The sequence below is a fragment of the Agrilus planipennis genome, unplaced genomic scaffold, assembly GCF_000699045.2.
Source record: "Agrilus planipennis isolate EAB-ADULT unplaced genomic scaffold, Apla_2.0 scaffold49, whole genome shotgun sequence".
Lineage (NCBI taxonomy): Eukaryota > Metazoa > Arthropoda > Insecta > Coleoptera > Buprestidae > Agrilus > Agrilus planipennis.
The window spans coordinates 1,252,650-1,268,342 of NW_020438913.1; the positions used below are offsets into that span (position 1 = coordinate 1,252,650).

Genomic DNA, 15,693 nt, shown 5'->3' on the forward strand with positions numbered 1-15,693 from the left:
TTTTTTTTCAATGAAAAATTATAATAATTATATTAATACTCCAGTATATTTAAGAATGATTAATGAATACTGTAGCAGAATTTTTATATTTAGAAATACAAAACAAAATTATAAATTAACCCCATATTACAAGAAAATAAATTACTTTAAATTAAAGTAAAATTGAAATACTTTGCACCTTTTTGGCTAAAATGGCATAGAAAATACTAAAACTTTTTTAAAATAATTTATTCTTTTAAACTCATTTACCTTCCCAGAAGCCATTTCTATAACAACACATCCAACAGACCATATATCAGCAGACCTTCCATGACCCTCACTGTTTGTTTTCATGAAAACTTCGGGAGCCATATATGCTAGAACCAAAATAATGAATCCACAATATTAAAATGCGAATAAATTTTATAAGAAAAAAAACCTTAAAGGTCTCTACCTTGTGTTCCAACAAACCCTTGCAATTCACCATGCACCGTCACTTGAGCTCTTATTTTAGCAGCGCAACCAAAATCGCCAATCTTCAATCGATTTCCCTTATCTGTTAAGAATATGTTAGCACTTTTGATGTCTCTATGCACAATACCGTGACAGTGAAGGACAGCTAAACCAGACAAAAGTTGATAAGTGTATTTTCGAATCAATAATTCTGGAAGACCATTTTCAGAACCGGAAATTAAATTTTCCAAAGAACCTTCTTCACAATATTCCATAAACAATAGCATTTCTTCCTACATGAAAAAAAAAATAAATAAACCTTGAACATTTTTAAATTCTTGAAGATAATTTCAATTTTCTGTTTTTGTGTACCTTGTGTACTTCTAAGCCGTAATATTTCACTAAATTCTCATGAGAAATTCCTTCAAGTATTTTCAATTCAAGCGCAGTTCGTTTAATAGTGTAAGTATCGTTTTGCTGCAACGATATCTCTTTGACCGCCATCATTTCTCCGGTGGTATTGTTAACAGCTGTGTAAACTTTTCCAAACCTTCCTTGGCCTATCTTAATGCCTCTTTGCCAAGAAAAATTTACATATCGACGCCGAATGTGCACTTTTGACAATGGGTCTTTACATACTGCTACTACTTTGCCAATCAAGTTGTGTTCTCGCAAAGACATTTCCAGTTCATTATCAAGTTTTTCAACCGCATCCCTTATACGATCCTGCTTCGATATCGACTGACGTTGCCTTACTGACGTCGAATCTTCTGAATTATCATGTCTTCTATTATTAAAAAAATTAAAATATTAACAATACTTTAAATACATTTATTTAAATTTGAAGCCTTACTCATTGGAAACTGTGGTCTTTGCAAGTTCCATATTAAAGGTAATGGCTGGTGGTGTATTTGTGCTAGTTTTTCTGTTATTACTCCTCTGGCTTCTGTAAGTGGTTCGAAGGTTTGGGGAGGAAGCTCGGGATCTTGGGAACGTTCTTGAGAAATCCAAGGCCACCTTCGGTGAAGGGGTGTCGGTTCCAACCGTAGCTGTTCCTATCACATGTGATATACATGCATCCATTCGGTTCTTTAGCTCCTCAAACTCTTCATCGGTTAAATAAGCTGTGTTTTTAGGGTCGCACACTATCAATAAAAATTCGAGTCCTTGATACGCCCATCTGGGCCGCATACCACGCCCTCTCTCACATCTTTCCGTAGCAAACTTCATCCACATAAATACAAAATGTACCATACTTTTTGCCAACTTTTCTCTGTATTCCTCTACTACTATGTCGGACATCTCCTTGTACAACTTAGAAAAAGAAATAATAACAAAACCAAAACCAGTTTATTTAATATTTAATGTATATGATATCTCCGATGTTATTATATAANATATATATATATATATATCGAGTAATGATTAAGTACCTCAAATCCAAATCTATAAGCTTGCTGTAATATTTCACGACTCCTTGATACAAAAGATGACCTTTCGATGTCGTCAAATTTATCCAGTGAAACGGTAAATAAAATTGACTCAATTTTTTCTATTACTATTGGAAGAGTGCATTTTAATGAAACAAAAGCTTGAGAAAGACATTTTTTCTAAAATAGAAAAGTAAAATGTTACACACTTACAAAACAATAAAACAAATGTATAATTACAATGATATCCCCCTTTTCTAATTTGCTAAAGCACACACGTCCCAAACTTTTTAAAAATGTTATCATTTTTCCACACTTTTCTCTCTCCTCGTTTATAACTGATTGCACACTATGACATATCGCTGACAAAATGTGCCTAAAAATTAAAATTAATATTATTCTTAGGAAATTATAAAAACTTAAAGTCATGTTTACTTTCTACTTCCTTCATCTTCACTCTTTTTAATTTCCACCGTAAGTTCTTCGATTCTATTTATCAGTCTTTTACTCAACGCCTTCATTAACGAACATAACATTAACATAAACTTGTCTTCCGCTTTTTGCTTTCCACCAGGTATAAGTTCGGTTATTGAGCTTGAGAAACACCACTCTTCTTCCAAAAAACTTTTAGGGAACGTCTCATGTTCTAACAAAACCAACTGTTCCAAATAAGTCAAATACGAGTCAAATATTTCAGAAACAGTCCCATCAAGTTGAGCTAATTTCTCCTCATACCAATATTTAAATTCTTCACAGTCAACAAGTGCTATACTTATATAATGAACAAACCACTTTCTATGACTAGTAGCTTTTTGAAGACCCTGTTTGAGTTCTCTAATAAGATGTCTTAAACTTAAAGGAGATGGATTGTTGGGTTTTTGCTCTAAGCGCATATTCAAAAATTCTTGCACCATATTTAATGGAACCACACAAAGAAAAAGGAAGATCGATTTGTAGGAAGGAAGACTTAGGGCAATTGCTTCAGGACTCCATGTTCCATACCTGTGAAGCTCATCTTCTTGGTTTTCAAAAGCCGTCTTTAAAAGAAAATTTTGTTTTAATTACATATTATAACAAAAAAATTATAAGTATTGAAAATGTTCACCAAGTACCTTACTGAATATGCTGTCATCTGGTTTTTCCAACGTTAGTTTTGCCTTTTCCAGTACAAATTTGTGTAATTTGGCAAGAAATGATAAACTTTTTTCCACACCTCTAGTTTTTAAAATATTTTCTATATATTTTCGATAAGCAGTCACCTTATTGGACCCAATACTTAAAACTGACACAAAATCCATAATATTGTAAGAAAATATATCGGCAGATCCACTAGAATTGTTACTATCTGAAGGACTCGTCGATTCGAAACCAGAATCCTCTTGAAAAACAGACCATTCGATCTTATTATCGACCATTGCAAAAAGTTTTCCAGTAATCAATAACATAAGTCTTAAATGCTTTACGGTGTTGTACCAAAGACACATAGCTCGAACACGTCCAATAAATTCGGGACAGGTATAAAGAGGGTAATGCTCTCCAAATGCTTTACTTGAAGGGAACAGGGATTCTGCTTCTTCTAATCGGTTCATGAGACATTCGACGTCTCTTACCGCCTGATTTTGGACTTCCAAACATGTTCCACAAAACATACTTATACAACCATCACATACTTCACCTGATATACCGCTATCTAAACTGCGACCTGATACACTACAGGCTGCTCTTTGAAATTTATAGTTCATTATCTCATTTAAAAGACCCTCAACTGAGTCCCTAGCGGTGCATAAATAATCATCTTGTTCTGCGGGGGTCCTATCAGCGTGCCACGCTTGGAGTTCGAGCCAGATTATGTCTTTTAACTCATTCTGCCATAAAACTTCTTCACGGCTTACCTAAATAATTGAACGTTATTTTTTTGACTTGTATACATATACGTTTAAATTATATATAACAAAGTCGCATTTAGAAAAGTTTTTCAAGAAGATTTCGATTTGTGGTATATTAATATTTAATACAGAGATAATAAAGAAATATTTAGGTTTTCTAGTCAAACCGAAAAAACAGCTTACATTTCTTCGTGGATTTCGATTCTGACTCTGTTTCTCGCCACATCCCATTTTAATTAACAAACTGAGTGTCTTGTGGAAATCGACGCGATTTTGAGGACACCCATCGTCAACACCATCTCTCTCTAAAGACTTATTTAATTCAAATTTACAACCGTCTTCAGATCTTGTTTTTGGAGCAGTAACTCGTCGAGAATAAAGACTCATAAATCTTTTACAACCTTCAACAACAGGCATAGCGCTACACCCATCAAGCACTTTGCAATGTTGAGATCTACCACCCTGAGTGGCTCTAATATCCAACTTCAAGTCTCGTTCAGAATTGCGAAGCATTTTCAGTAAACGTTTATTACTTTTCTTTTCTAAATATAGAAAAATTAAAATAAGTAATATAAATTACTCATTGGAAACTGTGGTCTTTGCAAGTTCCATATTAAAGGTAATGGCTGGTGGTGTATTTGTGCTAGTTTTTCTGTTATTACTCCTCTGGCTTCTGTAAGTGGTTCGAAGGTTTGGGGAGGAAGCTCGGGATCTTGGGAACGTTCTTGAGAAATCCAAGGCCACCTTCGGTGAAGGGGTGTCGGTTCCAACCGTAGCTGTTCCTATCACATGTGATATACATGCATCCATTCGGTTCTTTAGCTCCTCAAACTCTTCATCGGTTAAATAAGCTGTGTTTTTAGGGTCGCACACTATCAATAAAAATTCGAGTCCTTGATACGCCCATCTGGGCCGCATACCACGCCCTCTCTCACATCTTTCCGTAGCAAACTTCATCCACATAAATACAAAATGTACCATACTTTTTGCCAACTTTTCTCTGTATTCCTCTACTACTATGTCGGACATCTCCTTGTACAACTTAGAAAAAGAAATAATAAGCGACATCTGTTGTACGAACAATATTCAAATTTAAATTTTAAGTTTTTAAATCATACAAGCTTTAAAATTTTAAATTTTTTCGTAATTAATTTTCAACTTAATTAAANACAGGCATAGCGCTACACCCATCAAGCACTTTGCAATGTTGAGATCTACCACCCTGAGTGGCTCTAATATCCAACTTCAAGTCTCGTTCAGAATTGCGAAGCATTTTCAGTAAACGTTTATTACTTTTCTTTTCTAAATATAGAAAAATTAAAATAAGTAATATAAAATTAAACTGTAAAATTTACTATTAATAATTCATAAGGAACTGCAGTACCACTATCATGACAAAAGCGACTTTTCAGATTTTGAACATTACTTGAAATCCATTTTACTAACAAAGCAGAAATATACTGACAAAAAAATTAAAGCAATAAAGTTTCATGTATTTATCTTTTTCCAACAGTGCATTCTGATTTGTTTCAGTTAAGCAATAATTCATTGAAAAAAGGTTTTTTTGACCTTAATACCGTAAAGAATCTAATAATTAAATTGAAACCTAATATTCTGTTAAAGGCATGAATGTTTTTTGTTTTAATTTAAAATCTATTTCTGTTGTTTCTATGCTTTTAGCAACATAATGATTCTAGGAGCACTCCAAAACTATTGTTGGTTTATTGGCAAAATTAGAGTCTTGAAAAGTATAAACCATTCTAGAAGCAATTTAATTTTCTAAATTAATAAAAAAAAAACTCACCTTCCACATCGTAACTTTCCTCACAGTCATTGCATTGTGAATTCAGTTGTGAAGCAGACATACTCCTTGAAAAAACTTTTGGGGTAGTCATTTTATTTAAATATGCAGGATTCTTTATACCTCTGAAAACAATATTATGCAATAAATGGTAAAAATTATTGTCGTAATCAAAACGTTTACGAACAAGCAATTCTTTAAAAATCAAGTGTAGTTAAAATACCCAGAATTTTCTTTCGAACGTCGTTTCCTTTCCTTGTGCTTTCTCAGCACCCTCGTACGTGGTGGTGTTGCGCTGTATTGGTCAAAATTACTGTAGTCAGAGTCGTGTTCAAAAAAGTCATCATTTATAGCGTTAGGAGATCTAAAGATTTATATTAAATTAGCATAATATAATTTGAATACCTGAAAAACATACAAACTATCGTCACTTGAATCATTATAACCTCTATGCTCAGATAAAATGTTAGTCATTATTCTGCTTTATCGAATTTAAAGAAGGTTAGAAACAAGAGGAATGTTAAAAAACCTACACCATAAAAATAATTTCTTCACGTAAATATTATAAGAACGTTACATTTTATAATAAAAGTAACACAACACCATAACATGACCACTAACCTCCACTAACCACAACACTGCTGTCACTTCTATGGCCCTGTCATAGATAAGTGTGATTGATTCTGTAATTCTATGTTTTTGGTTGTAGTCAGTTTCAATATGATTGGATCACCGTAGTTTTGAATTTGTTTTTAATTTACTTATGTGTATATAATTGTTCAATTATTATTCTTCAGAATTAAAGTAATAGAGATTAATTTGTTTAATTCAATGACTAATTTTTCTTCTCATCTAGTAATTGATTCATAATTTTCATAAGTAATTCTAATAAAATAACAATTTTTAATTTAATAAATATGCAAATAAATTTCAAAAAATACTATAATTCTTAATGTGGAACACTTTTTCTATTCAAATAAGTAGATATATAAAACATTTTACAAATTTTTATCAAAGTCTGAAATAAAACGTGCAATGCAATTTTTTCTAATTTATTAAAAAATAAATACAACTTAAATGTATTTCAACTTAACTATGATTAAATAAATTACATCTAAACCTATAATAATAACAACCAATTAATAATTTCTAGCCAAAGGATGTTCGGCAAAATATTTTCCTGTATGAAACACGCATTTGGCAGCCTTTTCATAAAATTCATCTCGGGTAGCGTATCGTCCACTAAATATTTGATTAACGTTTTCTTTTATAATACTTCTGGCGTCCATACAAAACGCAACTGTTAAAAACATTTCTATTTCCGCATTGCGAAGTCCTATGCAATAAGATCGAGACGATCGAGCTACAACAAAAATTAAAGTAATTAAAAATAAAAAAGAATTAGTTTGAGTAGGCATCAAATATTTTTTATAAGATTTTATCATGAAAATAAATTAGAAATTATTCCATCTGACGGTTCTCTCAACTCCTTTTTCTTAACAAAAAAATAAAGTGATACTTTTATACTGGCCCATTCAATCAAGCGGGCCTTTTCATGGTAAAAATATTATATAGAAACCAATGTTACTCAAAGATCTCAAAACTTTTTTCATGGGAGAAGGAGACGACGAACTTAGTCAATCATTTTTACTAATTAATACTTCTAATAAAATTATTTTTTATTCCTACCTAAACAAGCAGTCATGGCATAAATATAAATAGCACACTCGGCAATTCTCTTTAATTCCATATGCTGGCTCACAACTTTAGTTCCATGAACTGATAGAAGTGTTTCTGTAGCAAACTGCAGCCTTAAAACGCAATATCTAAAAGAAAAATAGAAAACTAATAATGCAGTAGGTGAAATATAGTGGGTGATAGAATAGAAATTTCAAAGTCAAATTGCTGATTGGTTTCAACAATTGCTAAACGCTGGGGGTGTCAGGGTGTCTAAAAAATAAACATTACTTGGGCGCTAATAATTTATACTTGTGCAAAAATCACTTGGTTCATTCTAGGCTTGAAAAAGCTGCGTACTACCCTGGATGAGGGTGTATATTGACAATAGACACCTCACCTAGAGTGGCAAACTTTGGCGTCCCATTCAACTGCAAATCATATCGATATATCAAGGCATAATTGTATGTGAGATATGATTAGAAACCAATAAGTTATCTGACTTTGAAAACGCCCATTTATTCTTTCTATTACCCTTTCTAAATTATAGAAAAAAGTGAATAACCTAGTCAAATAAAAGGAATAAATAGCTGAAAAAAAGAATAGAAGCAAATTTAAAAAGAAAAACAGTTAAAATGAAAAATAAGGCAAAAAACACAAGAAAATGAAAAAATACTCACTCCAACCATTCAGCTGGCAATTTTAATGAAGGGTGCAAATACTCGTCTAAATGTAGCGTCAATTTTGGATTATCTTCGACCTGTCTACGTTGTGACCACGATCTTTTGAATACATAAGCTGAATAATAAAATGGATTACGAACCTTTTCGACCACATCTTTTAATTTCAACTAGAAAATAAAAAAACTCGTCTTAATTTCATGGAAATCATTATTAAAAACATGAAATTAAAGTTAATAAATGTCATAGTTTTTTTAAATAAATTGCCTGAAAATCATGGTTTAGTATTCAAATTGCATTTTCTGATTAGAATAATAACTTAGTTTTATAAAAACATCAACCGTTTGATGACAATGTCTGCCATATTGTTATTTTTAATATTCTTTAGTAAAAAAAAAAACTTACACCAGCATACTGTAGCCCTAAAAGTGCTACAACTATTTCGAGATTCGCATTTGGCTCGTGTAAAAGCCGATAAGCCAGGGCGTCATTATGAAGTTTATTAAGCCAATGGTCTGTAAGATAGGTTTGTGGTCCCATAAAATCCATTGCTTCTACTGCTGCTTTGTGGGCCATTTTACTATTAAATATCTAAAACGTTTAAGTCTGTTTGCTACTAATATGTAAAGAGTAAACTGAAAAATTATGTTATACCTTTACTATAGCTGCCTCTAATTCACAGTCCTGATTCTCATACTGATCCGAAAGAAGAGAAGTTAAATATGTCATACTTTCCATTGCATACAGCCAGCTACTTAACTACAATTTTATAATCAACACATGAATTATTGAATGTGAATCTTATAAAGTAATGTAAAATATTACCTTTCCTATTTTATAATAACTAAGATCTGTTTCACTCAAACAAACATTACCAATGTTACTTTCACAGGTAAATTTAGTAAGTCCATTCAATATATTTTTCGTTAATGGTATACAAGCAGTGCCAATACCCAATCTTACTTCTGTTAGTAGTTGCTCTGCCACTTTTTCACCATGATTTAGTTCTCCCAATAAATTTTCTTATAAAAATAAAACATTATTGTGTTACTAATTTCATATTCATTAAAACTAATACATACCCACTGGAACAGGTGTATTAACAAATTTTATATCTGCAACACCACTGTCATGTATTCCTAATGTTTTACAAGGAGTATGAGAAATTCCACCAAAACCCCGTTCTACTAAAAACAAGGAAATCCTAGGTTCCTTAAAACCACTTTTACCAATAATATTTGTTCTGACTAAAACTATAAACAAATCAGCAGAATCTCCATTAATTACACAACATTTCTCTCCATTTAAAATCTGCAATTTCAACAGAAAATGACCAATATTGTAATTTGGCATGTGAAAATAACACTTACCCAACTTTGCTTATCTTTACTGAGCTCTGCCGTTGTTTTTAATGAGTAAGGGTCAATAACTCCTTTTTCATTAACACACAATGTACTAAAAATCTTTCCTGTACTTAACAGAGGTAAATATTTAGCTTTTTGTTCATCAGTTCCAAATCGAAGGATAGTTTGAATGCCAAAATGTTCATTATTTAATAAACTCAATGCAATAGAGGAATTATTGTAAATAGATTCATCAAATTTGCAATTCTCTGTTACAGTTAATTCTCTTCCACCAAGAAGTTGTGGAACTTTTAAACCTGTTAGTTTTAAAGTCTTCATTAAATTTATATAATCGTCTCTACTTATTTGATCTCCTGAAGAAAGTGCATCTTCTACTGGTTTTACTATATTATTTAAATCTGCTAAATCCTCTTTCTCCAATTGGGGATAAGACAAAATTTCAGTATCAAATGTACCCAAAAACAAATTCTTAACAAAAGGGGCTCTCTGAGGTTGTTTAGAACGTACTTTTATCTTCAGTTGAGACAACTGTTCAATGTCTTTCAAAATTTTGTCTTGAGATTGTGAGGTGGTCTTCGGATTAATTGCCGGTTGAGTAGAAAAAGGGTTCGAATTCCTTGAATGTAGCCGTTTAAAAAGCTTATACAAATTTTTACGATTTTTATGTAACGACTTTAACATTTTTACTAATAACAAAGTAAGTTTTCGAGTGATAAACTAAGAAAACCTCAAATTTTGAAACAACTTCAAGGTTATAAATGTAAGGTTATGAACTTATCTATGGTTTATGAGACATAGATAAATTATAAGCCATAGGTTATCTATGGCCATAGGTAAGGTTATGGGCGCATGTACAAAATATAACCTATGAAAGGAAAACATTTTTAAATTGATCTACTTATTCGGTGCCTTTTTGTAATTATAGAAAAATGCAATTAACCAAATCACCGAAGTTTGATTCAAAACGTGCACGAGAAATACTTTTAAAAGAAGATAAATTTATAACTCATTTATTTTCAATTTTACCAGTTCCTGTTTCAAGAAGAGAACACGACTCCAAAACAGGTATTTTTTGCACAATAGACATAATAATTCCATTATGCTGATTTTATAATAATTGCTTTAGATGAAGAAGAATATTTACTACCCAGTAATAAACCCCATCAATTAGTTTCATATGGTGGCAATGAAAAGCCTAGCAGAGCTTCCTCACTCCTAGAACTTCAAAAACGACTAGAAGCAGTCAAGGCAAAAAGACTGACTGTTAAACAAAAAATAGATAAAAAGAAACTTAAAAACAAAATAAAGAAAAATGAAAAGAAGAATGAAAGGAATGCTAAGAAAAAGTTAGCAAAGGCTGTTAAAAGTACGACTAGTGGAAATTTAGATAACCAAAAGGAAGAAAATGAAATATCTCAAAATACATCAGAAGTTACTCAAACTCAACCTGTTTTTAACAAAGATGCTAGTATGGTATTTTCAAAAATTGATTTTTCTGAAGTTGGTAAAAAAAATAAAAAAAAGCAAAAAGTAGAAAAAGACCCCAAAATGATTTTGAAAAAGTTAGAAACACAGAAAGAGAAAATTAAAGAATTAGAAGAAAAGGGAGAAGTTGAAAAAGCAATCATCACCAAACAGAAAGAAGCATGGAAATCAGCTTTAGCAAAAGCTGAAGGTAAGAAAGTTAAAGATGACCCTTTGCTTCTAAAGAAAACTGTTAAAAAACAAGAACAAATTAAAAGAAAAAGTGCAAAGCAATGGGAACAGAGAAAAGAAAAGTTGGAAAAAGTAAAAGAAGAAAGGCAGAAGAAAAGGCAAGAAAATATAAAGAAGAAAAAAGATAAAAAGAAAGCTGATAAAATGAAAAAAGCTGCCAAAAAAGGGAAAATCATTTTGTAAATAAGTATACACAAATATGTAATAAATAATAAGAACCAATATTTTTTAGAATAAAAGGATATCTTGACTTTTTGTTTGCTTTTTCTTTCAATGTTTTGATGTTATTCTTAAATCAAAATCAAGTCAATCAACAGTAGCTTGAATAAACAAAGAGCAATTTTTTACTTTTCTTTTTACTTTACCATACGCATATGTATTCTAAAACAACGATATATTCTGGAATAGATGAAAAATAAAAGTTTTTTAAAACTGCTAGGTATGACGCACTTCAAATTTAGCGTTTACTTTTTTTATTACTAATTTTTAACAAATTTAAGAATTAAATTAAATTTTGCAGATGTGTAACAAAGTGAACACAAAATATTAAAAGCCACATGAAAAATAAAGTGCGTAATTTTTGAAGATTTTAAAAGATGGTAGATAAAACTGTTTTATTTTTCATCAGATTTTTAATATTTAGCGTTTAATTTGTTTCCTTGCTAATGTTCAACAGCTTTACCAAATCACATTTTGCAGATATGTCCTTTAATTGCTTACTTACTATTTTTTGTTCAAAGATAATTTCTAAAGCAGTTTTACTCCTAAACATCTTTAAGTATCGTTTGTACGCAGAGCAATGGTGTAGTTAAGGTTGTATAACTAAATTGAAATAAAATAGGATATTCTTTTGTAAAGGAGTACACATGTCAGGACCGTACTCAGAATGTGCAATCAGGACAGGATTAAATAAAATTCAGGACAGATTAAATGCTAAACTTTTCCACATTTGTATAGTATAAGTTATTTGAGTTACTAGTGGTAAATTATAATGTTTTAAAAATATTAGAAATGTGTATTGCTGGATCTTAAATGGGTAGAAAACTTATATTATTAAAAAAAAATTAGTCATAATTCGGGAATGTTTTCGAACCTTCTAGAGTATTTTAAAGCATTTTCGAATCCTGTAGATGTAGGGCATTCAAGAAAAATGTGTGACATTCTGCAACGTTCTGATCTAACTCAGTTAACACCTTTATTACTAGATATGTGCAAAATGTTTTTATAAAAGCATAAATCTAATATGCAAATACTTTTTTGATTTGTTATTTGAAATGTAAAACATAAAATAGATTTCCTTTTTGTATTATATATATTTTTCGGTTGGAAGTGATTGAGATGTAGTTTTTCTATCTTTATGTTATAGTTTCTTAAGTTCAGCAACAAATAATTGTTCTATATGCTTCCTTANCAAAATAGTTTGTTTAGCGTGAAAGATCAGAACCAAAATAGGATTGCAAATAATTATATTGATGTAAAATCAACATCAATCTTTTTATATCAAAATTTTTACAATACCGTTTTTGATCTTTTTCATATTGTAATAAAAGAAAGAAATGGAATCCACAGTTTCTTTAGCTTTAAGTTCATCTAATAAGTGAAGTTCTTCGAAACATTTTCTAAGAATTTTGGATCATACGCATTTATTAGCACACTACAATATCTTGCAGTTTTCAATTTTACACAGTTTCGATACTGTTTTGCGAGTTGTTTCATCGTAATTCATAGAATTTTGTAGTTTCTTTTAAAGATACGATAAGCGGTAATTTAGCAGGTGGTGATATCAATGTCAAATTCAAAATTCCATGGACCATGATGTTGAACCGGGAGAACAATATTGATCCAATATTTTAGATTATCTATTTCCGAGGAGTTTAAAATTTTTTGAGTTCTCTTCAGATAAAGAATTAGAAGGCATTCATGGAATATCTCTTTGTCCCCTTTTTAAGTTTCTAATACATTCAATGGCCAATGTGAGCAACATTAATCATTTTATATAATGTTTGATCGATGATACTATAGCAAAACTTTTAACGGCAAAAATGTATTTTGTATTTTACAAATAGAAAATACGTTTGGAAAAATATTCTAAATAAAATACAAAATGCTTTTCTCAAAAAAGAATTTAAATACAAGATAAAATTAGGTATTTTTTATTTTGTATTTGCAGTTTAAATGCAAGTATTTCAAATAAATCACATCTCTGGTAATAACTCTATATTTGTAAAGTAGCCTAATTGTGATACTAAAAAAATTCTGTAATAAAAAAAAGATTACTTATATTTTAAATGCAAGTATTTACAATAAATCACATCTTAGATAGTGATAGACTGATAGTCAATACAGATGTGATACAGATTTGTAGACATATTTATTTTATTAGAAGCGTTCGAAATGTGGTGTTATAGGCGGATGATGAGGATAACGGGGGTAGAAAAGGTTAGAAATGAAGAGGTATTAGAAAGAATAGGAGAACAGAGGACTCTGTGGAAGTCAATAAAAAATAGGCGAGATAGGTTGGTAGGACACCTTCTTAGGCATGAAGGTCTAGTCAGAGACATATTAGAGGCAGAAACAGGAGTTAGGAGGGGTAGAGGTAGACCTAGATTAGATTACTGTTCGCAAATAGTTAAGGATGTGGGTTGTTCTAGTTTTAGGGAAATGCGAAGTTTAGCTCAGGATAGGAAAGAGTGGAGGTACGTGTCCAACCAGTCTTAGGACTGATGACCTTATGATGATGATGATGATGTTAATCACGTATTACTTCTGGTCATTTATCTGTAGCTAGCTATGGTTTTAAAGGGATTGTAATGTCCAGGAAATACATATTTTGCTTATGACTAAATAGAGAGGGGCATCTATTTAATTAATTTAAAAAAACACCAAAAAAAGCTGATGCTAAGTACCGAATTAGCTTATTATACGTTATATATTTTAAATGATTGAATGATCAGTTGCTATTAAACATTTTAAAGAATTTCTATTTTATTTGCGTATTCTAAATTGTATTTACGAAACGAAGAGGCCAGAAAGAGATTATATGCTTTTTGCAGTCGTAAACAACACCAGAAAAAAAGCCTTTCAAATAACATCACCGATAAAGATCACATTTGACTCACGGATTCTGTTGTTTGCATGAATATTGTAGGAATTTTAACTGCTTGTGTTTAATATTCTTTTCTAATAAAATTACACGTAAACAGTACCGTGTAATATTGACAACATAATTAACTGACTTTATTTCATTATCTTTTAATGAATTTGATGTCTACTTTAACTGAATTTTATATATTTAATTCGTACGAATAAAAACGAAAATCTTTTTTTAAACTTTTAACAAATGAAAGTAAATGATAAATAAGTGGTTTAGTCCAAAGAACTGCAATGTTGTATGTGAAATAAATACGCATGCATTTATAATAATTCAAAAACGCTTATACTGTCTTTATTTTGTTTAATTTGAAATATAAGACCTTTTATCATTATAACATTTTACAATTTTAGGAGAAAAGTTTCAAATTTTTGGTCTAGGCCTATGTACCTATATAGTTTGTTAAATATAACCCTAGACTTAACTGTATTTTATTATCATGAATATTTATTCTTTATTACTTGAAATTTCAACCTCCAAAGAAGGAGAGGTGTTAAAAGGGGTTGCAATTTTTGTTTGGGACATATTTTATTTGTAGTTGAATTTACTTGAAACTTTGTATTTATGCTCTTTGATATAATTAATCAAGTGAATTTGTTAAAGTTAAAAGGTTTTATCGGGAAACAATATTAATTTCTGCGAGCAAAACGCGGAGAAAACCTAAAAAATAAACATAAAAAAAAACAACAAAAATTACATTTTTATTGTTGAAACTTTCTTGTATTATATTTAAATATTAAGTAGGTTTCTTCGTAAATGCACCTGCGATAGTCTTAATATTATTAAAAGTTATTACATGTTTTTAGGGGTTAAGTTTCGTATATTTCGTTCATACAAGTAAAATGGAATTGGGAATTTATTTGTTTAGTTTTGTTTATTAAATTTACAGGAGATGTAGTATAATAGAAAGCGTAAGAAGAAAACAGGATAAAGGTAATACAAAATAAATATAATCAATTACATGTATCAAAAAAAACAACAATAAAAACAAAATAAAACTATATAATATAAAAATTCTATAGGTATATTAGGATAATCTTTAAATCTCTTTTAAGTAATAATTTAGTATAAATGGAGAGGTGGTTTTTAATTTCTGTATGTATTGTGTATACTTTACATATTTCATTAGTTACACCATTTTCCAAACTCGGCGCTATTCTCAATCGCAGTATCGCGAACTTTCAGTAGTTTTCCAACATTGTCTTTCGATGGTATTTATGTGTGTAAATCTGCACTGTAACTTAACGATAAACGACGATAAAGTCCCTATTCAATACAATATTCAAGTTAAAAGAGAACATTACGCGTATGTTTGAACTTTAAGTGGAAAAATGCTGTGAAAATTTTCCAAAATGAAGGTAGGCACATTATTCACATCTTTAAAACACCATAAGTATATATGAAATTTTTTAAAAATAAGTTAGCCTCATAATTTTTAAATAATTTCATATATAATTTTTGTTGCGTATGTACGAAATAAAACGTATATATTTATATTAAAAAACAGCGGGGTTAACTTATTTTTCTGTTGTTGATAACGAATTTTTCCAAGCAGG

At 30.4% G+C, this 15,693-nt stretch overlaps 3 protein-coding genes across 3 annotated transcripts in view; 1 reads left to right on the top strand and 2 right to left on the bottom strand.

Annotated features, from left to right (window-relative positions):
• The window catches only part of LOC108733372 (mitogen-activated protein kinase kinase kinase 4), a 7,339-nt gene extending 1,152 nt beyond the window's left edge, over positions 1 to 6,187 (bottom strand). Inside the window, exons 1-14 of the mRNA XM_025973512.1 lie at positions 5,968 to 6,187; positions 5,773 to 5,913; positions 5,553 to 5,674; positions 4,920 to 5,050; positions 4,411 to 4,816; positions 3,932 to 4,290; positions 2,975 to 3,754; positions 2,298 to 2,899; positions 2,103 to 2,238; positions 1,866 to 2,042; positions 1,286 to 1,746; positions 805 to 1,219; positions 434 to 725; positions 188 to 356 (exon numbers count right to left, since the gene is read on the bottom strand). Coding sequence (XP_025829297.1) covers positions 188 to 356; positions 434 to 725; positions 805 to 1,219; positions 1,286 to 1,746; positions 1,866 to 2,042; positions 2,103 to 2,238; positions 2,298 to 2,899; positions 2,975 to 3,754; positions 3,932 to 4,290; positions 4,411 to 4,816; positions 4,920 to 5,050; positions 5,553 to 5,674; positions 5,773 to 5,913; positions 5,968 to 6,023 — 4,247 coding nt within the window. The 5' untranslated portion in view covers positions 6,024 to 6,187. The remainder of the gene's footprint in view (positions 1 to 187; positions 357 to 433; positions 726 to 804; positions 1,220 to 1,285; positions 1,747 to 1,865; positions 2,043 to 2,102; positions 2,239 to 2,297; positions 2,900 to 2,974; positions 3,755 to 3,931; positions 4,291 to 4,410; positions 4,817 to 4,919; positions 5,051 to 5,552; positions 5,675 to 5,772; positions 5,914 to 5,967) is intronic.
• Positions 6,188 to 6,585: 398 nt separating this feature from the next.
• LOC108733448 (acyl-CoA dehydrogenase family member 9, mitochondrial) lies at positions 6,586 to 10,033 on the bottom strand. The gene is made up of 8 exons (XM_018464625.2): positions 9,277 to 10,033; positions 8,989 to 9,217; positions 8,732 to 8,928; positions 8,561 to 8,665; positions 8,312 to 8,497; positions 7,907 to 8,076; positions 7,239 to 7,375; positions 6,586 to 6,912 (listed from the first exon to the last, which is right to left on the bottom strand). Exons 1-8 carry the CDS (start codon positions 9,949 to 9,951, stop codon positions 6,689 to 6,691), a joined length of 1,923 nt encoding a protein of 640 aa, XP_018320127.1. The 5' UTR covers positions 9,952 to 10,033; the 3' UTR covers positions 6,586 to 6,688.
• Positions 10,034 to 10,094: 61 nt separating this feature from the next.
• On the top strand, positions 10,095 to 11,157 carry LOC108733449 (surfeit locus protein 6 homolog; the record flags this gene model as incomplete). Its single annotated transcript, XM_018464626.2, has 2 exons — positions 10,095 to 10,335; positions 10,397 to 11,157. Coding segments are annotated over exons 1-2 (897 nt in total), but the record flags the coding sequence as incomplete, so codon positions are not given.
• Between the last annotated feature and the right edge of the window lie 4,536 nt (positions 11,158 to 15,693).